The following is a 25798-nucleotide window of genomic DNA, read 5'->3' as shown; positions in this document are numbered from 1 at the left end:
TTTGGAGCAAACAATAAATCTCAGATCTGAAAAACAATGGTCAAAAACAAAGCACTATTATTAACAAATAACAATAGATGCTAGATATTCATTGGTTCATCAATCAAGACAGACGCACATGGACAAGAATAAAAATAATAACGTGGAACAAATCTATGAAACACACATGCATCTGCAGATAAACTGGGACACAAGGAATCTGAGATCTGGAGTTCATGTAAGATCTATGAATCTACACAGAAAGTCAAACATAAAAAGAAGGAAACCGAGTGATGATGTTTGAACAAGTCAACCAGAATCTGATTGATTAGATACCCATCTCTGATTTTTTTTTTCATTTGCCTGCCTATCTACATATAGCCTCTCTTCACTCTCTCTCCTGAATTTACGATGGATCAGGTTTGGACTTTTTTTTTTTTTTTTAATACTCATTCTGTTTCAGAGATTAAGATTTTTTAGATTTTTTTCTTGTTCAATGAAGATAGATTTTCTATATTGTTAAGGTATTTTTTTATATTTTTGGGGAACATTGAAAATATTTGAATTGATTAAATTTCATTTATGGTGAGTTATTGAAAAGTGTATAATAAAATAAAAAATAAATTAAACTATAAACATTTATTAAAATTTTAAATAGGGTGTATATTATAGAAAATCTTAATTTCGGGATAGAGGGAGACTATATAACAACAAATATACGAATGATTTATAGTTATAAACTCCCTCGTATTTACAAAACTATCCAGCCCTTTAACCGGATAGTTTGGTTATTCAAAATAAAAAACGAATCAAATCGCAGGAACGGGCCGGTTCAAGTTGTGGCCCTAATATGCAAAGGTCTAGTAAAAAGCCCATTTAATAGCTCTTGCCCTAATCGTCTTCCGCGTATAGAGAGAGAGAGAGAAAGTGCGAAAACAAGAGAGAGAAAAAAAACCGCCGATAAGATCCCCCGTTTCTCCGTCTCCGTCGTTACTCAGCCTCCGGCTCGATCTGCGTTAAACAAGGTCAGTCGGTACTCGATTTGTTTTCTCTTTGATCTTCATCATATTATATAATCTGATTAATCGTTTTTTTTGAATTGAGATTCTGTTAAGAGAGATTAAACGATGGATCCGATGGATATAGTTGGAAAATCTAAGGAAGATGCTTCGCTTCCTAAAGGTTCGTCCTCGTCCTCCTTTGATCTATATTGAATTTGCGATTCAAGGATCGATTGCATCAGTAATTTCCATGAAGCTCGTAATTAACAATACGTTATTGTTGTTCTTGTGATGTTTCTCAGCTACGATGACTAAAATAATAAAGGAGATGTTACCAGCAGATGTTCGTGTTGCTAGAGATGCTCAAGATCTTCTCATCGAGTGTTGTGTTGGTAATACGATCAAGTCTTTTATGATAATCTTAAGAAAATCTATATCATTATGTATATGCTGCTGCTAATCTTTGTGTTATCGCAGAGTTCATTAATCTTATATCGTCAGAGTCTAATGAAGTCTGTAACAAAGAGGATAAGCGAACGATCGCGCCTGAGCATGTACTCAAAGCGCTTCAGGTTCTTGGCTTTGGGGAATACGTTGAAGAAGTCTACGCTGCTTATGAGCAGCATCGATACGAAACCATGGTAAAAGTTCCCTCCATTGTCCGAGTTGCTTTAATGCCAGAACCTGAAAAAAAAAAAATATCTCTGAATTTTGGTGTTTTGTAAAATTGTGGTGCAGCAAGATTCGCAGAGGAGTGTGAAGATGAACAGCGGAGCAGAGATGACGGAGGAGGAAGCGGCAGCGGAACAACAGAGAATGTTTGCTGAAGCTCGAGCTAGAATGAATGGTGGTGGTGGTGGTGGTGTTTCTGTTCCTCAACCAGATCAAGAGCAGCAACTAGATACCCAACAGTCAAATCCACAAAGCTAATCAAGAAGAAAGGAGAAGCCTTTATTTAACATTGTCTTTTTTTTTCCTAGCATTTCTCTGTAAAGTGCAAAAAAAAAATAGAAGTCTGTCTTGGTGTTGATATGCTCTTTACATTTTAACTTAGATTTGTTTCTCTTCTTCTTCTTTTGAACGTAAAATCACTTTGTGATTCAGATGTAATTAGTAAGCATTGCCTTGTTTCTTTGCAACTGTCAGATCCATATCCTTGTTCCCATGTGTGTTTGTTTATAAGTTGATTGTTCTAAATCCTGGATTTCGTTTTCAATTTAATCTTCATGATCTACCACCAAATCTGATGTGAAGCTACTACAAAAAGTATAAGAATTGTAGAAAAAAGACTAGTCAGTTTGATCTCAAAAAAAAAAAAAAAAGACTACGAGTCAAAAGCAAAAACGTTGGGCTGTCCGGATTTTAACTAGGCCCAAAAAGGTATCTGAGTTGCTTGTTACTTAAGAGGCCACTTATGGACGAGTCGAAAAAAGGACTAAAAAGATATGGAGATGCGGGGTATCGATCCCCGTACCTCTCGCATGCTAAGCGAGCGCTCTACCATCTGAGCTACATCCCCAATGTTTATAAACAACAGTAATATTCTAGTCCCCAATGTTTATAAACAATAGTAATATTCTAGTTATATTACCGAACTACTAATAATTATACCTTTCTTTTTATAAGTCATGACTGGATGAAATAAACATATAAGCCAAACGGTATATTACCCCTGTAACAACTTGAATAAACACTATGTATAGGAAGCTAGCCACCGAGACATCTTATACAATAAAGGATACTTTTGTCTCTCCTTAAGGTGTCCACATCAGCAAGAAGTTTGGAGCATTTTCTGCCACGTGGCACCTTAAGTATTTTCTGATTTTGAATGCTTTTGTTATTTCTAGCAGGCTAGGCCTATTGTTTTGTCTTTGTTTTAATAAATATTTATTTTCCGTTTGGACTTCGTTTAATTTGTCTTTATATTACTGTTATACTAATTTTAACTAGGCTTTTAAGTTGTAGCCCGGTTTAACCATAATCCTTTTCATCTCTTAGAAACTGTAGGCCTACCGATTCTCTTTCACCTTCTCCGGCGATGTAACGATGTAGTTATGACCTTCAATCACGTTATCCCACTAAACTCACAACCACCCCCTCTTCATTGCTTCTTTAATTACACATTTTAAAGCTTAATTTTGTGTATATCTACACCTTCTGAGAGCCCCCTGCAATTCCCTTACTTTCATAAAACCTAAAAATATATCGCTCATGTTCTCTTTTAATGGACGATAGTTGGCAATTTCTCAGTTTTATTTCTCTGATTTGAGTCAGGCGGCTATAAACAGTCAGTTCAGGCAAGATTCGTATGTGTTTCTCGGAAGCCAATAAAGTAATGAAAAGAGGTGAGCTGATGGGTATTGATATGCTTATGATGGTTCCTATTTTTATTTGCAGTAAATCAATGTTATATTCTTTTTTCTTCTCAGGATAGACAAATCCAGGAATCAATTAATGTGCAACTATTCAACACCTTAAAAAAAATGAAGTATCTAGCTTAATGTTTTGTATTTCATATGAAGGAGAAACCCTTACTTCCGGTTTGGAGAAATCCATGTTTCTATTAGATTTACGGAGCAAACCGTGTTTGTTGAGGTCGCTGAAACCGATTCCAGTGGAGAGTTTTGGGTTTTGCAATTACGAACAAATTACTAGAACCAACTCAAAGCGTGGCCGAACCAAATCAACTTTCAGAGTAAATATGATTATTGCCGATGAACCTTTTTAACACCAAATCAGCTTCCAACAGTAACAAGAACCAGTGGCATGGCTTCAACTGAGGAATATAATCCCTGCAAATCGAATCACTACAAAATAGGATAGAAACTAAGATTAAGATGCCAAAAACAAGCGCTTAAAATCATCTGAAGTAAAGATGAAGTACAAATGTGTTATGGAAGCATTCATCACTTTATGAAACCAAGAGGTTACATGAAACATAACAACAACGTCTTTGAGAACATAACATACAAGATGAATCATAATTCATACAAAAAAAATCTGATTATTTTTTTAAATAATCAACCTCCAGATCCACTGGATAGCATTTACTTAAAGCAAAGGGAATATCAGTCAACTATGAACATATGTATACTCGATTAACAAACAAACAAAAGTACTAGGAAACCAATTTGTTGCGTATACAATAGATCGAGTCAATAACAAAAAAAAGAACGATTATGTAATCTTTGAAAATTTAAAACGGATTAAAAGTACGAGTGATGAAGTGGCGACCGCTGGATGCAGAGGTTTATCGATCTGTTCATGCTTTGAGTTTTTTTTTTTCAAAAATTCCCACAAAGAGATCGATCAACCGCTGCCTCCAGCATCTTTCGCTCCTTTTTCTCTAACAAACTCATTTTTTTTGTCAACCTCTAACAAACTCATTAAATTCAACTTTTTAAATGAATGAAATGAAAAAAAAAAAAACATCCCGATTTGGAGCAAACAATAAATCTCAGATCTGAAAAACAATGGTCAAAAACAAAGCACTATTATTAACAAATAACAATAGATGCTAGATATTCATTGGTTCATCAATCAAGACAGACGCACATGGACAAGAATAAAAATAATAACGTGGAACAAATCTATGAAACACACATGCATCTGCAGATAAACTGGGACACAAGGAATCTGAGATCTGGAGTTCATGTAAGATCTATGAATCTACACAGAAAGTCAAACATAAAAAGAAGGAAACCGAGTGATGATGTTTGAACAAGTCAACCAGAATCTGATTGATTAGATACCCATCTCTGATTTTTTTTTTCATTTGCCTGCCTATCTACATATAGCCTCTCTTCACTCTCTCTCCTGAATTTACGATGGATCAGGTTTGGACTTTTTTTTTTTTTTTAATACTCATTCTGTTTCAGAGATTAAGATTTTTTAGATTTTTTTCTTGTTCAATGAAGATAGATTTTCTATATTGTTAAGGTATTTTTTTATATTTTTGGGGAACATTGAAAATATTTGAATTGATTAAATTTCATTTATGGTGAGTTATTGAAAAGTGTATAATAAAATAAAAAATAAATTAAACTATAAACATTTATTAAAATTTTAAATAGGGTGTATATTATAGAAAATCTTAATTTCGGGATAGAGGGAGACTATATAACAACAAATATACGAATGATTTATAGTTATAAACTCCCTCGTATTTACAAAACTATCCAGCCCTTTAACCGGATAGTTTGGTTATTCAAAATAAAAAACGAATCAAATCGCAGGAACGGGCCGGTTCAAGTTGTGGCCCTAATATGCAAAGGTCTAGTAAAAAGCCCATTTAATAGCTCTTGCCCTAATCGTCTTCCGCGTATAGAGAGAGAGAGAGAAAGTGCGAAAACAAGAGAGAGAAAAAAAACCGCCGATAAGATCCCCCGTTTCTCCGTCTCCGTCGTTACTCAGCCTCCGGCTCGATCTGCGTTAAACAAGGTCAGTCGGTACTCGATTTGTTTTCTCTTTGATCTTCATCATATTATATAATCTGATTAATCGTTTTTTTTGAATTGAGATTCTGTTAAGAGAGATTAAACGATGGATCCGATGGATATAGTTGGAAAATCTAAGGAAGATGCTTCGCTTCCTAAAGGTTCGTCCTCGTCCTCCTTTGATCTATATTGAATTTGCGATTCAAGGATCGATTGCATCAGTAATTTCCATGAAGCTCGTAATTAACAATACGTTATTGTTGTTCTTGTGATGTTTCTCAGCTACGATGACTAAAATAATAAAGGAGATGTTACCAGCAGATGTTCGTGTTGCTAGAGATGCTCAAGATCTTCTCATCGAGTGTTGTGTTGGTAATACGATCAAGTCTTTTATGATAATCTTAAGAAAATCTATATCATTATGTATATGCTGCTGCTAATCTTTGTGTTATCGCAGAGTTCATTAATCTTATATCGTCAGAGTCTAATGAAGTCTGTAACAAAGAGGATAAGCGAACGATCGCGCCTGAGCATGTACTCAAAGCGCTTCAGGTTCTTGGCTTTGGGGAATACGTTGAAGAAGTCTACGCTGCTTATGAGCAGCATCGATACGAAACCATGGTAAAAGTTCCCTCCATTGTCCGAGTTGCTTTAATGCCAGAACCTGAAAAAAAAAAAATATCTCTGAATTTTGGTGTTTTGTAAAATTGTGGTGCAGCAAGATTCGCAGAGGAGTGTGAAGATGAACAGCGGAGCAGAGATGACGGAGGAGGAAGCGGCAGCGGAACAACAGAGAATGTTTGCTGAAGCTCGAGCTAGAATGAATGGTGGTGGTGGTGGTGGTGTTTCTGTTCCTCAACCAGATCAAGAGCAGCAACTAGATACCCAACAGTCAAATCCACAAAGCTAATCAAGAAGAAAGGAGAAGCCTTTATTTAACATTGTCTTTTTTTTTCCTAGCATTTCTCTGTAAAGTGCAAAAAAAAAATAGAAGTCTGTCTTGGTGTTGATATGCTCTTTACATTTTAACTTAGATTTGTTTCTCTTCTTCTTCTTTTGAACGTAAAATCACTTTGTGATTCAGATGTAATTAGTAAGCATTGCCTTGTTTCTTTGCAACTGTCAGATCCATATCCTTGTTCCCATGTGTGTTTGTTTATAAGTTGATTGTTCTAAATCCTGGATTTCGTTTTCAATTTAATCTTCATGATCTACCACCAAATCTGATGTGAAGCTACTACAAAAAGTATAAGAATTGTAGAAAAAAGACTAGTCAGTTTGATCTCAAAAAAAAAAAAAAAAGACTACGAGTCAAAAGCAAAAACGTTGGGCTGTCCGGATTTTAACTAGGCCCAAAAAGGTATCTGAGTTGCTTGTTACTTAAGAGGCCACTTATGGACGAGTCGAAAAAAGGACTAAAAAGATATGGAGATGCGGGGTATCGATCCCCGTACCTCTCGCATGCTAAGCGAGCGCTCTACCATCTGAGCTACATCCCCAATGTTTATAAACAACAGTAATATTCTAGTCCCCAATGTTTATAAACAATAGTAATATTCTAGTTATATTACCGAACTACTAATAATTATACCTTTCTTTTTATAAGTCATGACTGGATGAAATAAACATATAAGCCAAACGGTATATTACCCCTGTAACAACTTGAATAAACACTATGTATAGGAAGCTAGCCACCGAGACATCTTATACAATAAAGGATACTTTTGTCTCTCCTTAAGGTGTCCACATCAGCAAGAAGTTTGGAGCATTTTCTGCCACGTGGCACCTTAAGTATTTTCTGATTTTGAATGCTTTTGTTATTTCTAGCAGGCTAGGCCTATTGTTTTGTCTTTGTTTTAATAAATATTTATTTTCCGTTTGGACTTCGTTTAATTTGTCTTTATATTACTGTTATACTAATTTTAACTAGGCTTTTAAGTTGTAGCCCGGTTTAACCATAATCCTTTTCATCTCTTAGAAACTGTAGGCCTACCGATTCTCTTTCACCTTCTCCGGCGATGTAACGATGTAGTTATGACCTTCAATCACGTTATCCCACTAAACTCACAACCACCCCTCTTCATTGCTTCTTTAATTACACATTTTAAAGCTTAATTTTGTGTATATCTACACCTTCTGAGAGCCCCCTGCAATTCCCTTACTTTCATAAAACCTAAAAATATATCGCTCATGTTCTCTTTTAATGGACGATAGTTGGCAATTTCTCAGTTTTATTTCTCTGATTTGAGTCAGGCGGCTATAAACAGTCAGTTCAGGCAAGATTCGTATGTGTTTCTCGGAAGCCAATAAAGTAATGAAAAGAGGTGAGCTGATGGGTATTGATATGCTTATGATGGTTCCTATTTTTATTTGCAGTAAATCAATGTTATATTCTTTTTTCTTCTCAGGATAGACAAATCCAGAAATCAATTAATGTGCAACTATTCAACACCTTAAAAAAAATGAAGTATCTAGCTTAATGTTTTGTATTTCATATGAAGAAGCAACCCTTACTTCCGGTTTGGAGAAATCCATGTTTCTATTAGATTTACGGAGCAAACCGTGTTTGTTGAGGTCGCTGAAACCGATTCCCGTGGAGAGTTTTGGGTTTTGCAATTACGAACATCTTATGGTATTGGCCAACACAAACACAGATTTTTTTTCTAGGTCTGATTTCATTTCCATCCTTTTCAAGTATTACCTATATTAATTTCACTGTTTCTCTCACACATTCTTTCTCTACCATTGTTTCCACTGTTTCGCTGAGACAATTTGTGGGAAAATAAAAGGCATCAAAACCACCTTTAATAATGAGAACCAGACTGTTCAAACTTATAATGGTTTACCACTTAAATTTTCAGGTTTAAAATCTCTGCTAAAAATATTTCTTTGATTTAAGTTATGGTGTTTTACGTTACTTGGTTTTAACTGGTACTATAATGAACCTCAACCAACTCTGCAGAGCAACCACTGTGTGCGTAAATGTGTTTGATATCATTGTTAGTCTGTTCCATGAGACATAAGTGCGTAGTGTTGTGGAGCCTAAGGTCTTTGTTGCAACGAACATAAAACCAAAATTAATATTTGTCTATTTCCAATTACATTATCATAACAGCTTTCATGCTAACCTTACACAGCATTGCAGGCCGCCTTTTCCTCAATGCAACCTCCGGAATACATTTCTACTTTTACCAAGAAAGTGTAATCAGCCAGAGCTTTCTGCAAGACTAAGTATATTCAAACTAAAACTTTTGACAAAACTTGCTTCCTACTTGCGTACTTATACCCTGTACAACACAATTCTGCAAGGTTTTGTGGATCTGACATTGGTAGCTCCTCCACTCCTTCCAAGTATGGCGGTGTACAGAAAATTGAGTTAGCAACAATTGTGGAGTTTATTGTCTGTGTCGTGAATTCACCACCTCAGGTATGTACTCTTAACTTAGTTAGACTGCATTTATTCGGCTATGTTTTCTAATCTTATATGATGCATTCTATTTTTTTTTCATCTGTGGACGCAAAGGCGGTACGATAGAATTCCACTGCACTGGCCAAGTCGATGACAGTGAGAAAACTGATGGACCAATGCTTCATCATCAAAGCTTTGCTTACAAGGAGGTGGTGACTACCCTGGAAATAATATTCTGGATGTTGTGACTCTCACTATTAACCCTCTCATGTGATGAGGAGCAGTGGTTCACATAATACCACATGAAGTAACACTGCTCCAATTTTTGAAGGAAGCATGGCTGAGTCAACAGTACTACCTGCTCAACCTGATGCATTTTTAGCACCGGAAAAGATACCACAGAGCCTGAGATCTCCAACCATAGAGATCCATGACAATATTAATATAGGTGAAGAACCAATTCCACACTGAACGTGCTAAGTTTGAGTCAATAATTTTTCTACATTATATAGATTGTCGTCTTTTTAGTTTGCTTGGTTATATTCTTATATCATATATGAATACGTTGATCTCATTACTGTAGGAATCTTTTACGGCTCTAGCTATTACATATTCCTAAAATTGTTTAATTTTTTTAATTTCCAATACTTGATTCATCATCATAAATTTTTGGAATAGTAGATGTAGCTTCTCTTTTGATTAAACAACAAATATAGGACACCTTACTCTTTTAGTTGTATACAAAACCAAACGTGAGTTTGCATGCATTAACTTACTTTTACTGACTCAGGTTGGCGATGTGGAGAATATAATTATAAAAAGAGAAAGAAAATAATAATTAAATATTAATACACAATCAAAACATTTTAGTTTTGTTTTGAAAATAAAAATAACAAAATAGAACAAACAAAAATGATTATTTTGTGACAAAACTTGAGCTTGGTGAAAAGCTTAGTTAAAAAATAATAAATTTAGACAAAATACTTAATAAAATAAATATGAAACCAATAAAAACTAAAAGAAGAGAAATTCATTTATAATATTGCTTAACATGTTTTATAAAATCCAAATCAATAAAAAAAAATAAACAATAAAAATAAAAATAAAATATAACTCAAAGTATATAAATTTTCAGAATAAAAGAAAAAAATGCATAAGAACAAAAAAGTAGGAAATTTAAATTTTATATTGCTTTCATATTTCACAAATAAAAAATATTACAATGAACTACACTGGCCTTTTTACTACTAAACATAAGTTAAAGAGAATTAAAAAGAAAATTGTGGAAACCAAAATAATATATACAATCAAAACAAAGATTTTTTATTAAATCCACCAAACTGATGGGGTTCAAGCTGCAGCTTTGCCCTTGACAAGGTGACTAATAGAACTACGATCCCATGAAAATCAAGCGGAATAACTTAATTTTTCTATGATTTCATTTTAATCATATTTTCTAAACCGCATAAAAATATTTCACATTCGAACAAAACATATGAATCCGGCGACTAGCAACTTATACAATGAGACATCGAACTGAACCATTGGGAGATACTTGATGTAGTAGTTGCAAGTTAGAGGTAAACGGAGAGATCCGTAACCAGGCTTCAACACAATGTTCAAACATCACTTCATACTGCGCTGTATGAATATAATCGTCATGTAGTATCACCAACGTACAAAGGACTCATCAAAGTAACCTGACATTTGTCTCAAACCAAGCATTTAAAGCCATACGAGAGAGAGGTTGGACCACTCTCTCTATCTCTCTCTAGAGTTTGTGGGTTAGGAATGTGTTTAATTAAACCGTACGTCTGCAATTAATTGTTTTATTTATTACTAGTTGTGTAAAGAAGAATGTGATTTAACTAGCTAGACTCTCTCTGCCCCCTCGCCGACATTTTGTTTTGTCAAACATACAGACTTGGTTAAGCTCTTATTATTATCCAGACCTAGTGTATTATTTATAAGTAATAACTAGATAATTTCTTCTGACCGAATCAAAATCTCAATAAATATCTTAAAGTCCGTTTAATAATAATATTATAAAAAAAACTTGCTTACATGTTTTTAAAAATGCAATGATTTGAAAAAAAAACAAATTATTAATGTCGTCGAAAAGCAAAAATGATGTCAATTTGTTTATAGTTGTAAAGCGAATTATTTTAGAAAAGCATATATTCTTAATTTCTTAATAATAATGCGATAGTAGTTACAATGAACTACACTGGCCTTTTTACTACTAAACATAAGTTAAAGAGAATTAAAAAGAAAATTGTGGAAACCAAAATAATATATACAATCAAAACAAAGATTTTTTATTAAATCCACCAAACTGATGGGGTTCAAGCTGCAGCTTTGCCCTTGACAAGGTGACTAATAGAACTACGATCCCATGAAAATCAAGCGGAATAACTTAATTTTTCTATGATTTCATTTTAATCATATTTTTTTTATTCAAATTAATTTACAGTAAAAAGTTGGCAAATCAAAATTGACAAAATATATGCAGAATTCAGTTTTAGTAGGTTCTTACAATAATGATATTTCCCTAAGCCGCATAAAAATATTTCACATTCGAACAAAACATATGAATCCGGCGACTAGCAACTTATACAATGAGACATCGAACTGAACCATTGGGAGATACTTGATGTAGTAGTTGCAAGTTAGAGGTAAACGGAGAGATCCGTAACCAGGCTTCAACACAATGTTCAAACATCACTTCATACTGCGCTGTATGAATATAATCGTCATGTAGTATCACCAACGTACAAAGGACTCATCAAAGTAACCTGACATTTGTCTCAAACCAAGCATTTAAAGCCATACGAGAGAGAGGTTGGACCACTCTCTCTATCTCTCTCTAGAGTTTGTGGGTTAGGAATGTGTTTAATTAAACCGTACGTCTGCAATTAATTGTTTTATTTATTACTAGTTGTGTAAAGAAGAATGTGATTTAACTAGCTAGACTCTCTCTGCCCCCTCGCCGACATTTTGTTTTGTCAAACATACAGACTTGGTTAAGCTCTTATTATTATCCAGACCTAGTGTATTATTTATAAGTAATAACTAGATAATTTCTTCTGACCGAATCAAAATCTCAATAAATATCTTAAAGTCCGTTTAATAATAATATTATAAAAAAAACTTGCTTACATGTTTTTAAAAATGCAATGATTTGAAAAAAAAACAAATTATTAATGTCGTCGAAAAGCAAAAATGATGTCAATTTGTTTATAGTTGTAAAGCGAATTATTTTAGAAAAGCATATATTCTTAATTTCTTAATAATAATGCGATAGTAGTGTAATGTTGTTCCTCATCTATTTTTAAGCTCTCATTAAAAATAAAAATTCGATATTCGAGAGGAGGAGGAGGAGGAGGAGGAGGAGCACAGAGATCTCTCTCGTTCGTTTCCCCCCGTAAACTCTGCGAAAAAAAAGAAGAAGAATAAAAATTCAATCGAATCCAATCCTCAGAGAAGAAAAACAAAAATCGACTCGTTTCGTTCATCTCTCTCTCTCTCTCTCTTTCGTTAATCTCTCCCTCACCGAGCTTGATGTTTGAATTCTGATCAGATCTAGTTTTAGAGATAGAGATTATTATGTTTATGGATCGAGAGAGAAGGCTTTCGAATCGCAACGGGACTCCGCAATACAGCAACGGAAGGTTCCGTGATGATGATTGCTACGGTGGATTCTTAGATCGGTTTGAAAATTCCAGAGAGAAGAGTCCTTCTAGATCTAAGATTCTTCGGATCCCGTCGCCGACTTCGTCTCCTCCACCTTCCAGCTCTTCCCCGCCGTTTCCTGGCTCCAATTCCCCGGACCGGGGATATATCGAGCACCGCGTCTCCAAGTTCGATACTCTCGCCGGCATTGCTATTAAATACGGCGTTGAGGTAAATTTATAAAAAGAAGATATTTTGCGATGAGATTAGGTTTGCTATTTGCTAAGGTTGTTGTTGAATGGTATTTTAATGAATTAATGGTATTGGTAGAAATGAATTTTTTTTTTTTGTTTTCATTTTGAATTGAGTCATGATGAAGAACACATGAGGAAAAAAAAAGTTTTGGTTTTTGTGTTCTGTTTTTTTTTTTGTGTTTAAAATGCTTTGCTTTCAAGTTGCAGATGTTAAAAAGATTTTATTTATTTTGAATTGAGGCATGATGATGAACAACACATGAGGAGGAAAAAGTTTTTGTTTTTTTTCATGTTTTTATTTTGATTTTGTGTTGTTGAAAATGGTATGCTTTTCAGGTAGCAGATGTTAAGAAGATGAATGGACTTGTTACTGATCTTCAAATGTTTGCTCTCAAGTCTCTTCAGATTCCTTTACCTGGAAGACATCCTCCTTCTCCTTGTTTATCTAATGGCACCTTGCACCCTGGGTAAGTTAAAGCTTTGATATGCGAGCTAGCTCCTGAGTTACATTAACTAAACTTTGTTTTCTTGTTTCCCAAAAATAGAGCCTTTGGTTGTGCTGCTTATTCATTATCATGTGATCCTCTTCTTGTTTATTTGCAGAGAGGGATGTTCATGCCACGAACTGGAACCGCGAAACGACAGCAACAACGACGTGTTCGACTCATTCCAGTCTCTGAGACTGAAATCTTCGGATAAGAAAGTTTCTCCAGCCATGTCTTCACTGCAAGGTTACTACGGGCTAAAACCAGCAGACAGAACAGTTTCGGAAGGAGGATTCTTGGAGATGGGAACTTACAACAAGACCGAAACTTCTCATCATCATCATCTCTCCAGCAACGGTGGTAATCATCAGTACCTCAGACCTTTCCCTTCCACAAACACTCCCTTAAACCACCACAGGAAATCCAGAAGCTTAGCCAATGCACTTTTCGACGAGGTTAACCAATCACCGGACAACAACAACAACAACAACACCGCTCAGGAAACGAGTGCCGATAAGTTTAGAAGGAGACGCCAAAAATCCGAAGCCGATTTTTCGTCCCGGACTCCAGAGCTTCTGTTGAAAGAAGAGAACAGTAGCAGCAACGGCGGGTTTTTATCGATAGCCGGAAAAGGCTTAGCTTTGAGATCGAAAGCTTCGAGCAGAACTAATCTATCATCAGCAGAATCTGAGACTAGTAACTTCAATCCTGTACCAATCAACTTGATGGATGCTCCAGTTTCAGACAGTTTTAGCAGTGTGAGAAAATCGTCGAGTGCATCGAGTCTACAAGATCCGGAGGGTAACAGCAGTAACGGTTCATCATCGCTGTCTCTATGGCCGACTTCTAAGTGGAGTTTGAAACCTGATTTGCTTACACCTGCGGCTATTACAAGCTCAATCTTTGATGGGTTACCAAAGCCTTTAACAGGTCGGAAAAACAAGACTGCTATGGATTAAAACAAGGTCAGCTTTTCTCGTTATTTAACTGTCCCATTTTTTTTGGAAACTATACAAAATCAAAAAGCAGAAGAAGCTATTTTAGCCTAAATGCGGAGTAAATAGATTAGAGAAATTTCGGAGGAAGAAAGAAAAACTTCCAAATTGAGAAAGATTATAAAGAAGGAAGAAAGCTTGTGATAGTGATGTAATGATTGTGTGCCTTCTTTTTCCTACGTTTATGTAAGTTATAAAATACTTTGTACCTTGTCTTAGCGTAGTCCAAATTTTTTTTTTACGTTTTTCCAATATGATGAATTGCTACACAGTACACACTACTAAAATGTATCACATGCATTTATTTAATAATTTATTAAAATTGTTCGTTTGTAAAATTTGTATTAGACTGTTACTATTATTTATTCTATTTTATATTTCGTGGAAAGAGGAATAATGCTTTCCACTAAGTCAGGTTTGAACTGTCGGATCGTTGACAAAATTACAAAGGCACCGTGTGAACGTGTTAGCTCCACCGCTCTGAAAGTCCCGGAAATAATCAGTCGAGCGAGTTAGGTAAAATAATGTAATATATAGATATATATTTCATCAACAATCTAAAAATATAGAGCATAAATCCACAGTTTAAAAACAAGCATAAAAATTTGCTAAGTGTGTTAAATTAAATGGAACATTTAAAAGCATGATACAAAAATCGCTACCCACCGTCGTCAACACAGCTGCACCTTCATCATCGTTAATCTCCCTCAACACTTCCACTTCTGCCATAACCATGAAAAAGCAACCTGAACACTAGCAGTACGGGCGACAGAAGTGGATTTCGGCTGTGGATGTAAAATAAAAACGTAATAGCACAACGGGTAACAAACAACAGAATCGAGAATAAACTTCTATGAGTTGAACTTAAATTTTTTATTTTGTAGGATATTCTTTTAAACCGTTTCATATGTTTACTAGTTCATTGTCCCACAACTTTTGGGGAACGATCGAAACCAAAAGTACGGATATGCGTTTTTAAAATACGTTACCTAAGAAATCAATTAAGCATATGATCAATACGTTTCTGTTAGATTCCAGTCTTCTATTGTTATTAGGCTCATGCTTCATTTTCAGCTCAATGTCTTTACCTCAACATTACGCAAAAACTTGATCCAACCAGGACTCATCTCCAAGACTCCACCATCCTGGGTTCCAAAGTGTAAACCTAGCTAGAGAGACAGTGCAGCTGAGTGTTAATATACTAGAAACTGAAGTCAACATAAAAATCATGAAGCCAGATATAAGAAAGACTAAATCATTCTAGACAACATAGAGATCAAGGAACTAAATCATTCATATAGTAAATTCTATAGTCAATATCAAAAATCCACACAAATGCACAATTGAGTTAGTTTATTCGCTCAGGTAAGCCAAATCTCAACCGATATACCAACACAACATAAAAAAACCATGTTTCTGTTTCTTCGGAGTTCTCAAACAGTAATCACTGTTGTTTGGAACGAAATTTCACGGTGGCACCAGCACAAACATGACTTGAAAGGATATTATTAATTCATGGGAGCTGGAAACACTATAGACTGAGCTAAAAGCCAAAGACAAGTTTGGTTGAGAAACATAAAGAGGAACTTATACCTCAAGTCCTCAACAAACTTCAGATAAGCAGTGCGTTCAATATGGATACTTGTAAAACCCGCTGAATGAAGTCGCGGTTGTTTATACATGCATGCTTCATGTTCCTGCTACGGCTCCAGGGAGGACAACCTAGGTTATGCAGAGAAGAGACACCTGTCAAGAACAGCATAAATGAAACTTAAGTTACCGAGCAGAAGAGCATCATCGCCTCACTATTCTTTTGGAGAAAGCAGTTATCTAATATAGTAATCTCGTCTAGGATGAACAGTACAGACTTCACCGAATAACTTCAAAGTGACTTTGCCCACAAACAACAAGAAACACTAAATAAACATGTCACCATTTTGGGAACCAATATTAAGAGTAAATTAACAGACTTGCACTTAGTACTTGGGAACTTGTCATTGCCTCACTACTGAAACTACTTTGAACTTAGGTACTTCTCTGTGCAGACTGCAGACACTACACTTATCGGGTGAGCATTTCTCAAGATAGTGTCTCAAATACAAGTAAAGACAGTTACTAGTTTTATGAATCTTATCAGACAGAGATTTGACCCAGTATATTCAAGACTTGAAAACTTGCTCGTTTAACTAGAAAAACCTGTGTGTAGTTATAGGCATAGTAGTACTAACCAAATTAGAAACAAGGGCATATATACTGTGAAGAACATGATCCGGTGATAACATTTGTCAGGAAAATTTACAATATACAGCAGTATCCTGACAATAGCCTGAAGAGTTTTGATGCCTCTGGAAGTGAATATACCGCCAAAAAAGTGTCTTCCATGGAAGGGAGAGAAGTCTATTTCAAACTGTTTGATAACAATCCAGGAATAAGAAAATTAGAGACAAATAAGGTGAAACATGTTAATGAAACACTAGCAGCTCACTATTTGAAGTGTAAAAGAACAACCGAAAGGTTATCTACCTTAACTTCAAGAAGATCTCCAACAAGCCGCAGAAGGTACGTCAGGCCGAGATGGTAGCATCTGCGAAGCAGTATGACCTTGAATAACAGATTGAAACGTTAATTACAGGGAAACGCAACAGATCCCAATTTCTTTTATGATCGGCTAAATTCGATGGATCGAGATAGATCGTCTCACCTAAAATTGTAGGGCCCGCATGCATAGTATTAGCAGCAGGTTGATAGCTCATTGACCCAGAAGGTGGTCTTTCTGGATGAGGCTGAACGAAACCTGTTGTTACAAAAAAAGATCACCAGTATCAAACAAACAGGGAGAATTATAACCAACTGATGCAGCATAATGCCCATAGGTAGACGACATGTACATGAACAAACTTATATACAAAGGTTTGAGATGATTCTCGTATATACATACCATCTGTAACCGTAAGAGAGCTTGGAAGTGGGTTTCTTCCACGTATCCAGGCTCCATGTTGAGTATCTGCACGACGTGCATTTGAAGTCAACCGCCATGGATCCTCATTCATATGTCGCGGCGCATCAACTGACTGAGATGGAAAAGGGTAAGGATGAGGAAAGGAGGAGCGCTGGGGTTGTGATTCAATAATCCGGCTTGGAATCGAGTAATGGCTGGATAGTGCTGGAGCGAGATGCCTAGTCCCTGGGCTATGTCCGAAAGAAGCACTGCTCGGCCGTAGTAGTTGGTTCTGTAATGACGCTTTATGTTTACAAATCAAAAGTACAAGCCAATGTAGCTTGAGCAATTACAAGATGACTAGATCAGAAAACGAGAGAAACCAGTGTGCTTACAGTGGCAACGCTAGACCGCTGCGTAGATATCTGGTATTCCTGTTGCAATACTGGATATGGAGGAGCAAATCCTGGTTGAAGGGGTAACGAAGGATAGCGAGACTTGGACGGTTGAATTATGGATGATTGTGGTGTAGCTATAGATTGGGGAGGTGGTAAAGGAGCTAGTGGTGGAGGTGAACGTTGCTGAGAGAGAGGTGGTGGTGGTGGCAGCTGCGGTGGAGATGATGGAGGTGGAAGTGGGGATGAGGGTGGAGGGGAAGGAGGCAGGGGAGGGGGAGATGGAGGCGTTTCATGAGGCAGTGGAGGAGAACCCTCTGGAAAAGGAGGTAGCTCAGTTGCAGTGGTTGCAGTCGGTGAGTCCTCCCTTGCTCCAGTCCCACAGGCATACGATGGTTCTTCAACTCTTGGCTGATAAGAAACTTCTTCCATTTCACGCACACCATTGCCAACCTCTAAAACACAGTGAGGTTTATCACTCGAACTATCATACGAAGGTTCTTCATCTCTTGGCTGATAAGAAGCATCGTCCATTTCACGCACACCATTGACAGCCTCTAGAACACAGGGAGTTTTATCACCCGAACTATCACGTGCCTCTAATTTTCCTAAAGCATGGGTTGGTTCTTCAATATGTGTGTTTTCAACTTCCCGTGATGTGGTTGGAAAATCCTCATCTTCTTCACCCTCTCCAAAAGTATGAGAAGATAAAAATCCAGGCAGCTGAAAACTCGCATAGCTGCAGAAAAGAAGAAGTTAACGTATCAGAACCGTAATAAAGCTGTCTCTAACCACATGCCCATCAGAAACTATATCAAACCGGAAAAAAATTGCATACCTCCCATACTCATCAACAAGCATCCCTTCCATTTCCCTTATAGGGTCATCTACAGAACGCTCAGATTTAGATGGACGTCGTAAGGTAAACCCAGCAGTTGCATCGCCACCAGAGGTGCTAATATCACCAATATAGCGATGCAGGAGAGAATCCGGAAAAATCTTCCTTTCAAGCCACAACCTCAACACCTAGCAGAAGTAAGAGATTATTGACTCTGAACAACAAAAACATGAGAGTGCCCTCGATCGAACAAAGAGCAAAAAACCTTGCGACATTGATGGCGATTTTCACGAGCCCCAGTCCCTGACGGAGCCGCAGCACCTAGAAGGCGTGGCAAAGCTGCCTGCACAGTAGGAATATACAACGCGCCAGCTATACCTAAAGAAGATTTCACATGCATCATGATTTATCACTAATATTATCAGTTATATACATAAGACAGACAGATATATTATCTTTGGCTGTAGACAGAAAGACAGCAACAGTATACATATACCTAAGCACCTAAAAAATTCGACCTTTTGAAGAGAGTTGCTGCATCCATTCAGGAGGAAGCTTACCTTTTTGGCTATGGGAACACTGGGTGATCGAATCAACGAGAAAGAACAAGTCCACTTTACGTCGGAAAAGAGGCTCACTTTCTAGCTTTCGTATGAGAAGTTCCACAACCTAAAAAAAAAGGAAAACAAAAAACATCAAAAGCTGCTCTTGAATTTCACACATCAAACGCTGTAGATAGTTCTCTCGAAACATTTGACCATAGCAAAGGTATCTTTCTAAATTGAAACTTCATTTGCAGTCTATTATTAAGTTTATCATAGATAACCCTGGCTGGCAGTCTTAATAAAGAGGTAAAGAAAAATGTTGCTGAATATTATTAGGTACCACAATTTAACTTACCTCACTGGCAATCCCATGCTTGGCACACTGAATAGCCTGGCGTGTTGCACGTCCAATACTTTCCTTCGTTCTGGATAAGGTCTCTATCATTCCCTCAAAAGCATCTCGTGAAATTGCAGCCTCAGTGACAGCATCCCCAACTGACATATGCCCTGAGCTAACTCTTCTCTCTTCATTCTCTTCAATCCCAGCTTGGTTACATGATGCGGACTGGTTTCCATGATTTGATGGAGTCGTATCTTCTTCGTGTCCCAGAGTAGCAATCACCATGGCGTCGCCAGCAGAAGATGAAACATTCTGAACCATGGAAGGGCTGTTATTTCTCATATTCGTTTCACCGATGCCAGAGAACTTATTGTCCAAATTCACAGACAGTGAAGTAGGTGTATGTGCTTGTTTTCTTTTAGCTTGGGCAGCTGCAATCAGAACCTTCATAGATGACGAAGAATCTGGCAACCCAGAACTGACCAATGGGGTACTTCCATTTTCTTGATTGCCACCAATCCTACAATACGAAAAGAACACAAAGACTATAACCTCCAAGCGAAAGAAAAACATATCAATGACATCGGGAAATACGAAAACATACGTCCCAGTGGACAAGTTAGCAGAAGTGTCTCTTGACACTCCGGCATCGTTCAAACGAGTTGCAACTTTTGGCGTGTTTTTTGGTTTTTCCCCTAAAGCTGGTTTTCTCCTCTGATTTATTGCCTGAGATTGAGAAGAGCTAGCTCTATCAGAACCAGCCACTGCATCCTTAGAAGAAACACCTTGGCATTTTTTTGACATCCCCACACCAGAGACTTTTCCCATTTTATGTTGTCCAGCCACCTGATCCTTAGTTGAAACCAACTGAGGGGACTTCTTAGGAGATCTCAAGACCTGCTTAACATTTTTTGTGGGTAACTTGATGACTGGGTTTCCCATAGACGAGCTGTTAGAGAGGCCCTCCACGCTATCTGGCACTCCTGCACCAGAGACTTTTGCAGTTTTATTTTGCCCCGTCACCTGTTTCTTGAATGTAATCAGCTTGGGGGATTTCTTAGGAGATTTTAAGATTGGCTTGACATTCTCTGGGGGTAACTCGGTCACAGATTTTCCCATAGGCGAGCTGAACGAAAGGCCATCCACGCTATCAGGAAGTGTAAGTGAAGCCTCCTTGTTATGTTTACACAGCGGTACCTTTCCTGTTTCGGCACTTTTTTCAGATCCTTCAAATCGCTTCACTTTAATAGAAGTATCATGGGACGCCTTAGCACTTTTAGGACCATCAGTAGACGCTGAAGTATCATTGCGAACATTGGTATCTCCTCCATGCACCGGAGTCTTTGAATCTTCATCGTCATCTTCATCATAGATATAAACTGCCCTCCGTCTCTTAGGCAGCTGAGCAGCTGAAACCTTCACACATTCAGCAGAAGATGTACTAATCTTCCGTTCTGGATGATTTGTTCCCTTTTTATCACGAGAGCCAGAAAAGGAGGAAGATTTTGTGTGCTCAACTGTCTGTTTGTGGCGCCTTGTATAACCGACCATTTCCTTATCAACAATCTCACGCTTTCGAATTGACACAACGCCAGCAGAATCAGATCCTTCAGCTTTGCCTTCAGGACGAAGACGTTTGCTCTTAGATGGATTTTGATCCTTAGCATCTTCAGATCGTTGTCTCTTAGCAGCACGTGGACTCTCACCTTCTCCTGATGCAGACTTTCCAAATTCACTTTCAAACCTCTTTTTCTTCCCCAAACTCCCATTTTTAGAGCCAGCTGCATACTCATGCTTATCACTCGAGACTCCGGCGCTTGGTTTCTCTTTAAGCAACTTTTTTGAGCTTTCACAACCAGCGATATTAAGATCCGAAACCACCTTCTTGACAAAAGATTCCTTTTTACTGCCCTTTAATTTCTGGTTAGGACCAATGGGATTATTATCTGTAGCTCGACTATCAGGCAGAGGCTTGGCTCTAAGAACTTCATCTTTACATCTTTTATCCGAGTCGGGCTCCTGTCCGTCACCACCCGGTGATGAATCTTCTTCTCCTATGTCAGGCTTTGTCTCAGCACCATTATTCTCAACTACTTTATGGTGACCAGGATCCGCCCTAGAATCGAACTTATCAGAATTTTCATCACTACCAGTGTCTCTATGATCTTTTCCATCCAATGCCTTAGCCTTGGTCAAACTAGGCTCAACAGCATTCAAAAGCGCCTCACTGCCCACGTTATCTGACTTGCGATTCTGCGACTTCTCAAATGCAGCGGAGATCTCCTCCACAGCTTGTGCGAAGTGCTTGACCGTTTTACCTTGACATCTTTTTAACAGTTTATTCTTTGCCTCACTAGTGAAGGCTTGAATATCAGGAGGCGCAACAAAAGCTCTGCATTAAAGTATGATTACTTGGTCAGTGACTAATACTGAGAAAACGAAATCACAATCAAACAACAAGGAGAAACAAAGAAGTGATGTTGCAATCAGGGAGGAAACTACCAAATTACAGTAACGTGATGAATAGACTAGACGCAAATGAATATAGCTTTCTAAGTGGTGATGAGATAAATCACAACACATCAACAATCAATAGACACAGAAGAGGCATGCTTACATTTCCTGTGTTCCAAAGAAATAAACGAAGTATTTCTTTGGGTCTGGTACATGATCCCAATCTTCGGGCCGGTCGATCTGAAACACAAAACATTTACTTTACAGAAGTTAAGTTAAATCCTACGCAGCTCAATAGCAATTCAAACACTCTGGACATAAGAGATACTACATATCAATAAGCTAGAGGACTATACTACTGTCTTTGAGCTTCACACAACTTCAGCACACAAGAATAAAAAAGTTTGCTTCGGCATACAATAAAAGCAGCATTATTGCGTATGAAGCCTACTAAGAGAAACACACAGCATGGGAGCTATCCAGAAGAACCTTAGAGAAATTCAATCCGTCAATCAACAAAACGCCATAAAACTAAACTAACACAAAGAAAACACAATTACGTAGAACCCAACTTAAACCCCCCCGAAAAAAAAAGACGAACGTACGAACTATAAGATTGAGCGAGTAGACAAGAAGAGTCTGTGCAAAACCTTAGAAAAAAAACATGATCATGAACCAAAGATGCCATGAAGCCGAAGCATCAACGGCGAGAGAGAGAGAGGAGAAGACGCACCTTAGCAGGCCAAGCAGGAAAGCCTTTGACTTTAGCAAGAACGAGATCACCCAGTCTCAACTCTCCTTTCGCGATGCCTTTGCTCCCTGTTTTTCTACGGCTAGGAGCCATCGGCGACTCTGGATAAGAACCCTAATTTTGAGTTCAGATACAAACACCCAAACGAAATCGCAAAAAGCCCAGAAAAACTTCGACTCTTCACCGGATATTGATTCCGCCGTAGAATCTACCGATGGAGACAGCTAGGGCTTCGAGCAATAATGCGAAAACGAGTAAGAGAGAGAGAGAGGTAAGAGTCGAATCGAAGGGAATCAGGGCAAAGAGGAAGCGAAAGTTTTAGTCGGGAGATTTTGTGAAGAGGAAGAAGCTGGTTTTACTCACGTCGCCGCCTTTTCCTCTCCCTCCCCTTTTCACAGAAACGAGAACGATATCACTTTTTTTCCTTTTTTATTCTTTTATAATAATTATTTTTTTATTTACAAAATTGCCTTTTACTAACTTTTGTTTATGCCTTGCCTGCCCCTTTTCACAAAAAACATCAATAGATGAAGAGAAAATCTTCATTTTTGTGAGTCTAGAGGTATCACAGGTGATCAAGTAAACAAAAGAGAGTATGTACTACTACTAGAGTTGTGAGCACCAGACAGTTTATAGGGGACTAGGCGACTTCACATAGTTATTGTTGATGAGGCTGCAACTGGAATGGATAAACCAATGCCATTTAGCTCTAGCTAAAACAGTCTTAAGAATGGATTGATACTGAGGAAAAAGTAAAAAGGGTCTGCAAGATAACCCCTTTCCAGAGGTTATCACCATCATCATCGACGGAAAATAAATCTCTAAACAAGAGCAAAGGAGAAAAAGGAGAAGAAACAAAGTTTATTTCTTTGATTTACCAGTTTCTCTCAACTTTTATCTTTGCTTTCACCTCCAACAGCATCCTTCACCAACTCCAGTGGTCTCTCATCAATCACTTCGTCGATTATACCAAACGCTTTAGCCTCCTCAGGACTCATGAAATGATCCCTATCCATGTTCTTCTCAATCACATCTAAGGGTTGCCCCGTGTGTTTCACATAGAGCTGGTTCAACGCATCCCAAACACGGACAATCTGCTTCGTGTGGATAGTCATATCCTTAGCTTGTCCACTATATCCTCCTGAAGGTTGATGAATCATGACGCTCGCATTGGGAAGTGCCCGTCTTTGTCCCTTGGCACCTGCTGCCAAGAGCAGAGAAGCCATGGACGCAGCTTGGCCTAAACAAATCGTGCTTATCGGAGATCGAATGTACTGCATAGTATCGTAAATCGCAAGACCTGTTGCAAGATAACCATAACGGATCAACATTTCATCACTAAGAAGAAGATTCATTAACAACTTTTTACACAGATGATCGAATATCCCAGAAACTTCTTAAGTTTGATACTAATCACTATCATCTTCTACAAAAGCACGAATAGATTCTCAATTTCAGATCCAATATCCCAGGCAAACAGATTATAGATCAAGCTGAATAACAAAGCAATCGAATCCATGGAGATTCTCTCACAGATTATAGATCAAGCTGAATAACAAAGCAATCGAATCCATGAACACTCGCAACATTACAGATAGATCGTAACCGTAAAACGGATAAGCGTACCGGCGGTGACGTGTCCGCCTGGTGAATTAATCAACTAAGTTTAGTAACTAATCACTATCATCTTCTACAAAAGCACGAGTAGATTCTCAATTTCAGATCCAATAATATCCCAAGCAACAGATTATAGATCAATCTGAAGAACAAAGCAATCGAATCCGTGGACACTCGCAACATTACAGGGAGAGATCGTAACCGTAAATCGGATAAGCGTACCGGCGGTGACGTGTCCGCCCGGTGAATTGAGGTACATATGAATCGGCTTCGAAGGATTCTCGGACTCGAGGTAGAGAAGCTGAGCCACGACGACGTGTGACGTGTCGTCGTTTATGGGGCCGTTGATGCAGATTATGCGCTCCTTGAGCAGTCGCGAGAAGATGTCGTAAGCTCTCTCGCCTCGCGACGAAGTCTCGATAACCATTGGAATTACGCTGTAGCTTCTTCTCGCTATGGCGGTGGTTATCGCCGTCGGCGGTGTTGTTGTCCATAGCCTCTTCGCGCCGGAGATCAGACCCCTCATGACTCGAATTTCTAGGGTTGTGCTTGGAAGAAAGAGGGGAGGAAGCAGGAGACGCTGACTAGTAGCTTATGCATTTTTTTCCCGTAATTCTATAGTCTAGTTTTAGTTTCTTTTACTACATTTAAAAAAAAAAATTCATAGTGGCTAAATGTTTGTTCAGAATTTATTATAAATATAACTTTTATAAATTTTACAATCAAAACAAAATAAAAAAATATGTAAAAGTTATCCTATTTAATCTAATATTTTGGTTTTAATTTAAAATACATATATTTGATCAGAAAAAAAAAATACATATATAATTCAAAAAAATTATTTATCAGAACATGAGAAATACTATATATGAAGTTATCGCACAACCGGCTTTGAATCTGCCAATAAAAGAATTTGGGTTCAAAGTTTGATTTGATTTTACTTCTTATAAAAAATATATATGACTAGTAGACTGAAGAGGTTAAATCTATATTATAAATCTATATTATCAAAAGAGAAGTATCCATTTGAAAATGTTTTTACTTCGTTAATTAAAGAGAAAAATACAAAAATAGCACTAAATCAAGTTTATGTTCCCAAACTAGCATTCAAGGTCAAAAGTCACAAAAATAACACTTAATGTTTTATCAAAAGTCACAAACTTAGGGTTTAGGATTTAGGGTTTAGGGTTTAAGAGTTTAGGGTTTAGGGTTTAGAGTTTAGGGTTTAGGGTTTATGGTTTAGGGTTTAGGGTTTAGAGTTTGGGGTTTAGGGTTTAGAGTTGAGAAATGAGGTTTTGGGGATAAGATTTCAAATTTTGAAAAATAAAAAAAATTAAAATTTTCAAAGGATAAACTTAGAAATGTGCTATTTTGGTCATTTTAGTTTTTGAGTGCTATTTTTGTGATATAAACTTAAAAAGATGCTATTTTGGAGATTTGCCCTTAATTAAACTCCATATTTTTTAAATTGTCTTTTTCAGTTGCGTTTATGAAATATCCTAAAACAGATAAAATTGCCTAATTTATTATTTGTCTTTTCATTTACATTAATGAAATATGATTAAATGAATTTAAACTTCTTATTTTATTGTTTGTCTTTTTTCAGTTACCTTAATGAAATATCCTTAAATAAATTTGGACATAATGTCATTTAATCAACCAAAAAAACTCATGAGTTATCTTTACGTG

The 25798-nt window shown here is 37.2% G+C and overlaps 5 protein-coding genes, 2 long non-coding RNA genes and 2 other non-coding genes across 25 annotated transcripts; 5 read left to right on the top strand and 4 right to left on the bottom strand.

The window, feature by feature from the left end:
* The first annotated feature begins 866 nt into the window (after positions 1–866).
* LOC106318695 (protein Dr1 homolog) lies at positions 867–2050 on the top strand. 2 transcript variants are annotated; one of them, XM_013756789.1, is made up of 5 exons: positions 867–1004; positions 1095–1161; positions 1283–1372; positions 1458–1621; positions 1719–2050. In XM_013756789.1, exons 2-5 carry the CDS (start codon positions 1107–1109, stop codon positions 1908–1910), a joined length of 501 nt encoding a protein of 166 aa, XP_013612243.1. In that variant the 5' UTR covers positions 867–1004; positions 1095–1106; the 3' UTR covers positions 1911–2050. The 2 variants fall into 2 exon arrangements, with proteins under 2 accessions (XP_013612243.1, XP_013612244.1); XM_013756790.1 differs by having other exon boundaries at positions 1084–1161.
* A 376-nt stretch (positions 2051–2426) lies between these two features.
* Positions 2427–2499, bottom strand: TRNAA-AGC. Its single transcript has one exon. It is a non-coding gene; the product is annotated as a tRNA-Ala (tRNA).
* A 410-nt stretch (positions 2500–2909) lies between these two features.
* On the top strand, positions 2910–3531 carry LOC106318697. The gene is made up of 2 exons (XR_001265352.1): positions 2910–3325; positions 3410–3531. It is a non-coding gene; the product is annotated as an uncharacterized LOC106318697 (long non-coding RNA).
* A 1751-nt stretch (positions 3532–5282) lies between these two features.
* LOC106318696 (protein Dr1 homolog) lies at positions 5283–6466 on the top strand. Of its 2 annotated transcripts, none has more exons than XM_013756791.1 (5): positions 5283–5420; positions 5511–5577; positions 5699–5788; positions 5874–6037; positions 6135–6466. In XM_013756791.1, the coding sequence occupies exons 2-5, from the start codon at positions 5523–5525 to the stop codon at positions 6324–6326; spliced, it is 501 nt and encodes a 166-aa protein (XP_013612245.1). In that variant the 5' UTR covers positions 5283–5420; positions 5511–5522; the 3' UTR covers positions 6327–6466. The 2 variants fall into 2 exon arrangements, with proteins under 2 accessions (XP_013612245.1, XP_013612247.1); XM_013756793.1 differs by having other exon boundaries at positions 5500–5577.
* Positions 6467–6842: 376 nt separating this feature from the next.
* On the bottom strand, positions 6843–6915 carry TRNAA-AGC. Its single transcript has one exon. It is a non-coding gene; the product is annotated as a tRNA-Ala (tRNA).
* Positions 6916–7324: 409 nt separating this feature from the next.
* LOC106316083 lies at positions 7325–9463 on the top strand. Of its 3 annotated transcripts, none has more exons than XR_001264719.1 (5): positions 7325–7740; positions 7825–8048; positions 8562–8647; positions 8726–8843; positions 8940–9463. It is a non-coding gene; the product is annotated as an uncharacterized LOC106316083 (long non-coding RNA). The 3 variants fall into 3 exon arrangements; XR_001264718.1 differs by having other exon boundaries at positions 7825–8083; XR_001264720.1 differs by having other exon boundaries at positions 7326–7740; positions 7918–8083.
* Positions 9464–12159: 2696 nt separating this feature from the next.
* LOC106317742 lies at positions 12160–14483 on the top strand. Its single transcript, XM_013755514.1, has 3 exons — positions 12160–12728; positions 13088–13218; positions 13355–14483. The coding sequence occupies exons 1-3, from the start codon at positions 12432–12434 to the stop codon at positions 14193–14195; spliced, it is 1269 nt and encodes a 422-aa protein (XP_013610968.1). The 5' UTR covers positions 12160–12431; the 3' UTR covers positions 14196–14483.
* Positions 14484–14628: 145 nt separating this feature from the next.
* On the bottom strand, positions 14629–22880 carry LOC106317741 (HUA2-like protein 1). 13 transcript variants are annotated; one of them, XM_013755507.1, is made up of 16 exons: positions 22475–22880; positions 21905–21981; positions 19892–21679; positions 19303–19807; positions 18963–19071; positions 18668–18780; positions 18403–18590; positions 17565–18303; positions 17170–17461; positions 16933–17025; positions 16755–16832; positions 16460–16638; positions 15825–15977; positions 15221–15400; positions 14898–15016; positions 14629–14711 (listed from the first exon to the last, which is right to left on the bottom strand). In XM_013755507.1, the coding sequence occupies exons 1-11, from the start codon at positions 22583–22585 to the stop codon at positions 16762–16764; spliced, it is 4086 nt and encodes a 1361-aa protein (XP_013610961.1). In that variant the 5' UTR covers positions 22586–22880; the 3' UTR covers positions 14629–14711; positions 14898–15016; positions 15221–15400; positions 15825–15977; positions 16460–16638; positions 16755–16761. The 13 variants fall into 13 exon arrangements, with proteins under 13 accessions (XP_013610961.1, XP_013610957.1, XP_013610959.1 ...); XM_013755503.1 differs by having other exon boundaries at positions 14634–14711; positions 15320–15400; XM_013755508.1 differs by lacking the exon at positions 14629–14711 and having other exon boundaries at positions 14776–15016; positions 15221–15396.
* A 297-nt stretch (positions 22881–23177) lies between these two features.
* Positions 23178–24720, bottom strand: LOC106317744 (ATP-dependent Clp protease proteolytic subunit 2, mitochondrial-like). The gene is made up of 2 exons (XM_013755515.1): positions 24332–24720; positions 23178–23792 (listed from the first exon to the last, which is right to left on the bottom strand). Exons 1-2 carry the CDS (start codon positions 24633–24635, stop codon positions 23380–23382), a joined length of 717 nt encoding a protein of 238 aa, XP_013610969.1. The 5' UTR covers positions 24636–24720; the 3' UTR covers positions 23178–23379.
* Between the last annotated feature and the right edge of the window lie 1078 nt (positions 24721–25798).

The sequence above is a fragment of the Brassica oleracea genome, chromosome C9, assembly GCF_000695525.1.
Source record: "Brassica oleracea var. oleracea cultivar TO1000 chromosome C9, BOL, whole genome shotgun sequence".
NCBI classification, from domain to species: domain Eukaryota; kingdom Viridiplantae; phylum Streptophyta; class Magnoliopsida; order Brassicales; family Brassicaceae; genus Brassica; species Brassica oleracea.
Note: the sequence above shows the minus strand (reverse complement) of the source record. Positions and strands in the feature narration are given on the sequence as shown.

What these genes read in the sequence shown, in the direction of transcription:
- LOC106317742 (XM_013755514.1), top strand. Translation starts at nt 12,432, where the DNA reads ATGTTTATGGATCGAGAGAGAAGGCTTTCGAATCGCAACGGGACTCCG. An exon ending in CTATTAAATACGGCGTTGAG is followed by an intron (nt 12,729 to 13,087) that starts GTAAATTTATAA and finishes TATGCTTTTCAG; the next exon opens with GTAGCAGATGTTAAGAAGAT. An exon ending in AATGGCACCTTGCACCCTGG is followed by an intron (nt 13,219 to 13,354) that starts GTAAGTTAAAGC and finishes GTTTATTTGCAG; the next exon opens with AGAGGGATGTTCATGCCACG.
- LOC106317741 (XM_013755507.1), bottom strand. Translation starts at nt 22,585, where the DNA reads ATGGCTCCTAGCCGTAGAAAAACAGGGAGCAAAGGCATCGCGAAAGGA. An exon ending in GCTAACTTGTCCACTGGGAC is followed by an intron (nt 19,808 to 19,891) that starts GTATGTTTTCGT and finishes TTCGTATTGTAG; the next exon opens with GATTGGTGGCAATCAAGAAA. An exon ending in ATCGCCATCAATGTCGCAAG is followed by an intron (nt 18,591 to 18,667) that starts GTTTTTTGCTCT and finishes TACTTCTGCTAG; the next exon opens with GTGTTGAGGTTGTGGCTTGA.
- LOC106318695 (XM_013756789.1), top strand. Translation starts at nt 1,107, where the DNA reads ATGGATCCGATGGATATAGTTGGAAAATCTAAGGAAGATGCTTCGCTT. An exon ending in AGATGCTTCGCTTCCTAAAG is followed by an intron (nt 1,162 to 1,282) that starts GTTCGTCCTCGT and finishes GATGTTTCTCAG; the next exon opens with CTACGATGACTAAAATAATA. An exon ending in AGCATCGATACGAAACCATG is followed by an intron (nt 1,622 to 1,718) that starts GTAAAAGTTCCC and finishes ATTGTGGTGCAG; the next exon opens with CAAGATTCGCAGAGGAGTGT.
- LOC106317744 (XM_013755515.1), bottom strand. Translation starts at nt 24,635, where the DNA reads ATGAGGGGTCTGATCTCCGGCGCGAAGAGGCTATGGACAACAACACCG. An exon ending in GGGCGGACACGTCACCGCCG is followed by an intron (nt 23,793 to 24,331) that starts GTACGCTTATCC and finishes ATCTTGCAACAG; the next exon opens with GTCTTGCGATTTACGATACT.
- LOC106318696 (XM_013756791.1), top strand. Translation starts at nt 5,523, where the DNA reads ATGGATCCGATGGATATAGTTGGAAAATCTAAGGAAGATGCTTCGCTT. An exon ending in AGATGCTTCGCTTCCTAAAG is followed by an intron (nt 5,578 to 5,698) that starts GTTCGTCCTCGT and finishes GATGTTTCTCAG; the next exon opens with CTACGATGACTAAAATAATA. An exon ending in TCTCATCGAGTGTTGTGTTG is followed by an intron (nt 5,789 to 5,873) that starts GTAATACGATCA and finishes GTGTTATCGCAG; the next exon opens with AGTTCATTAATCTTATATCG.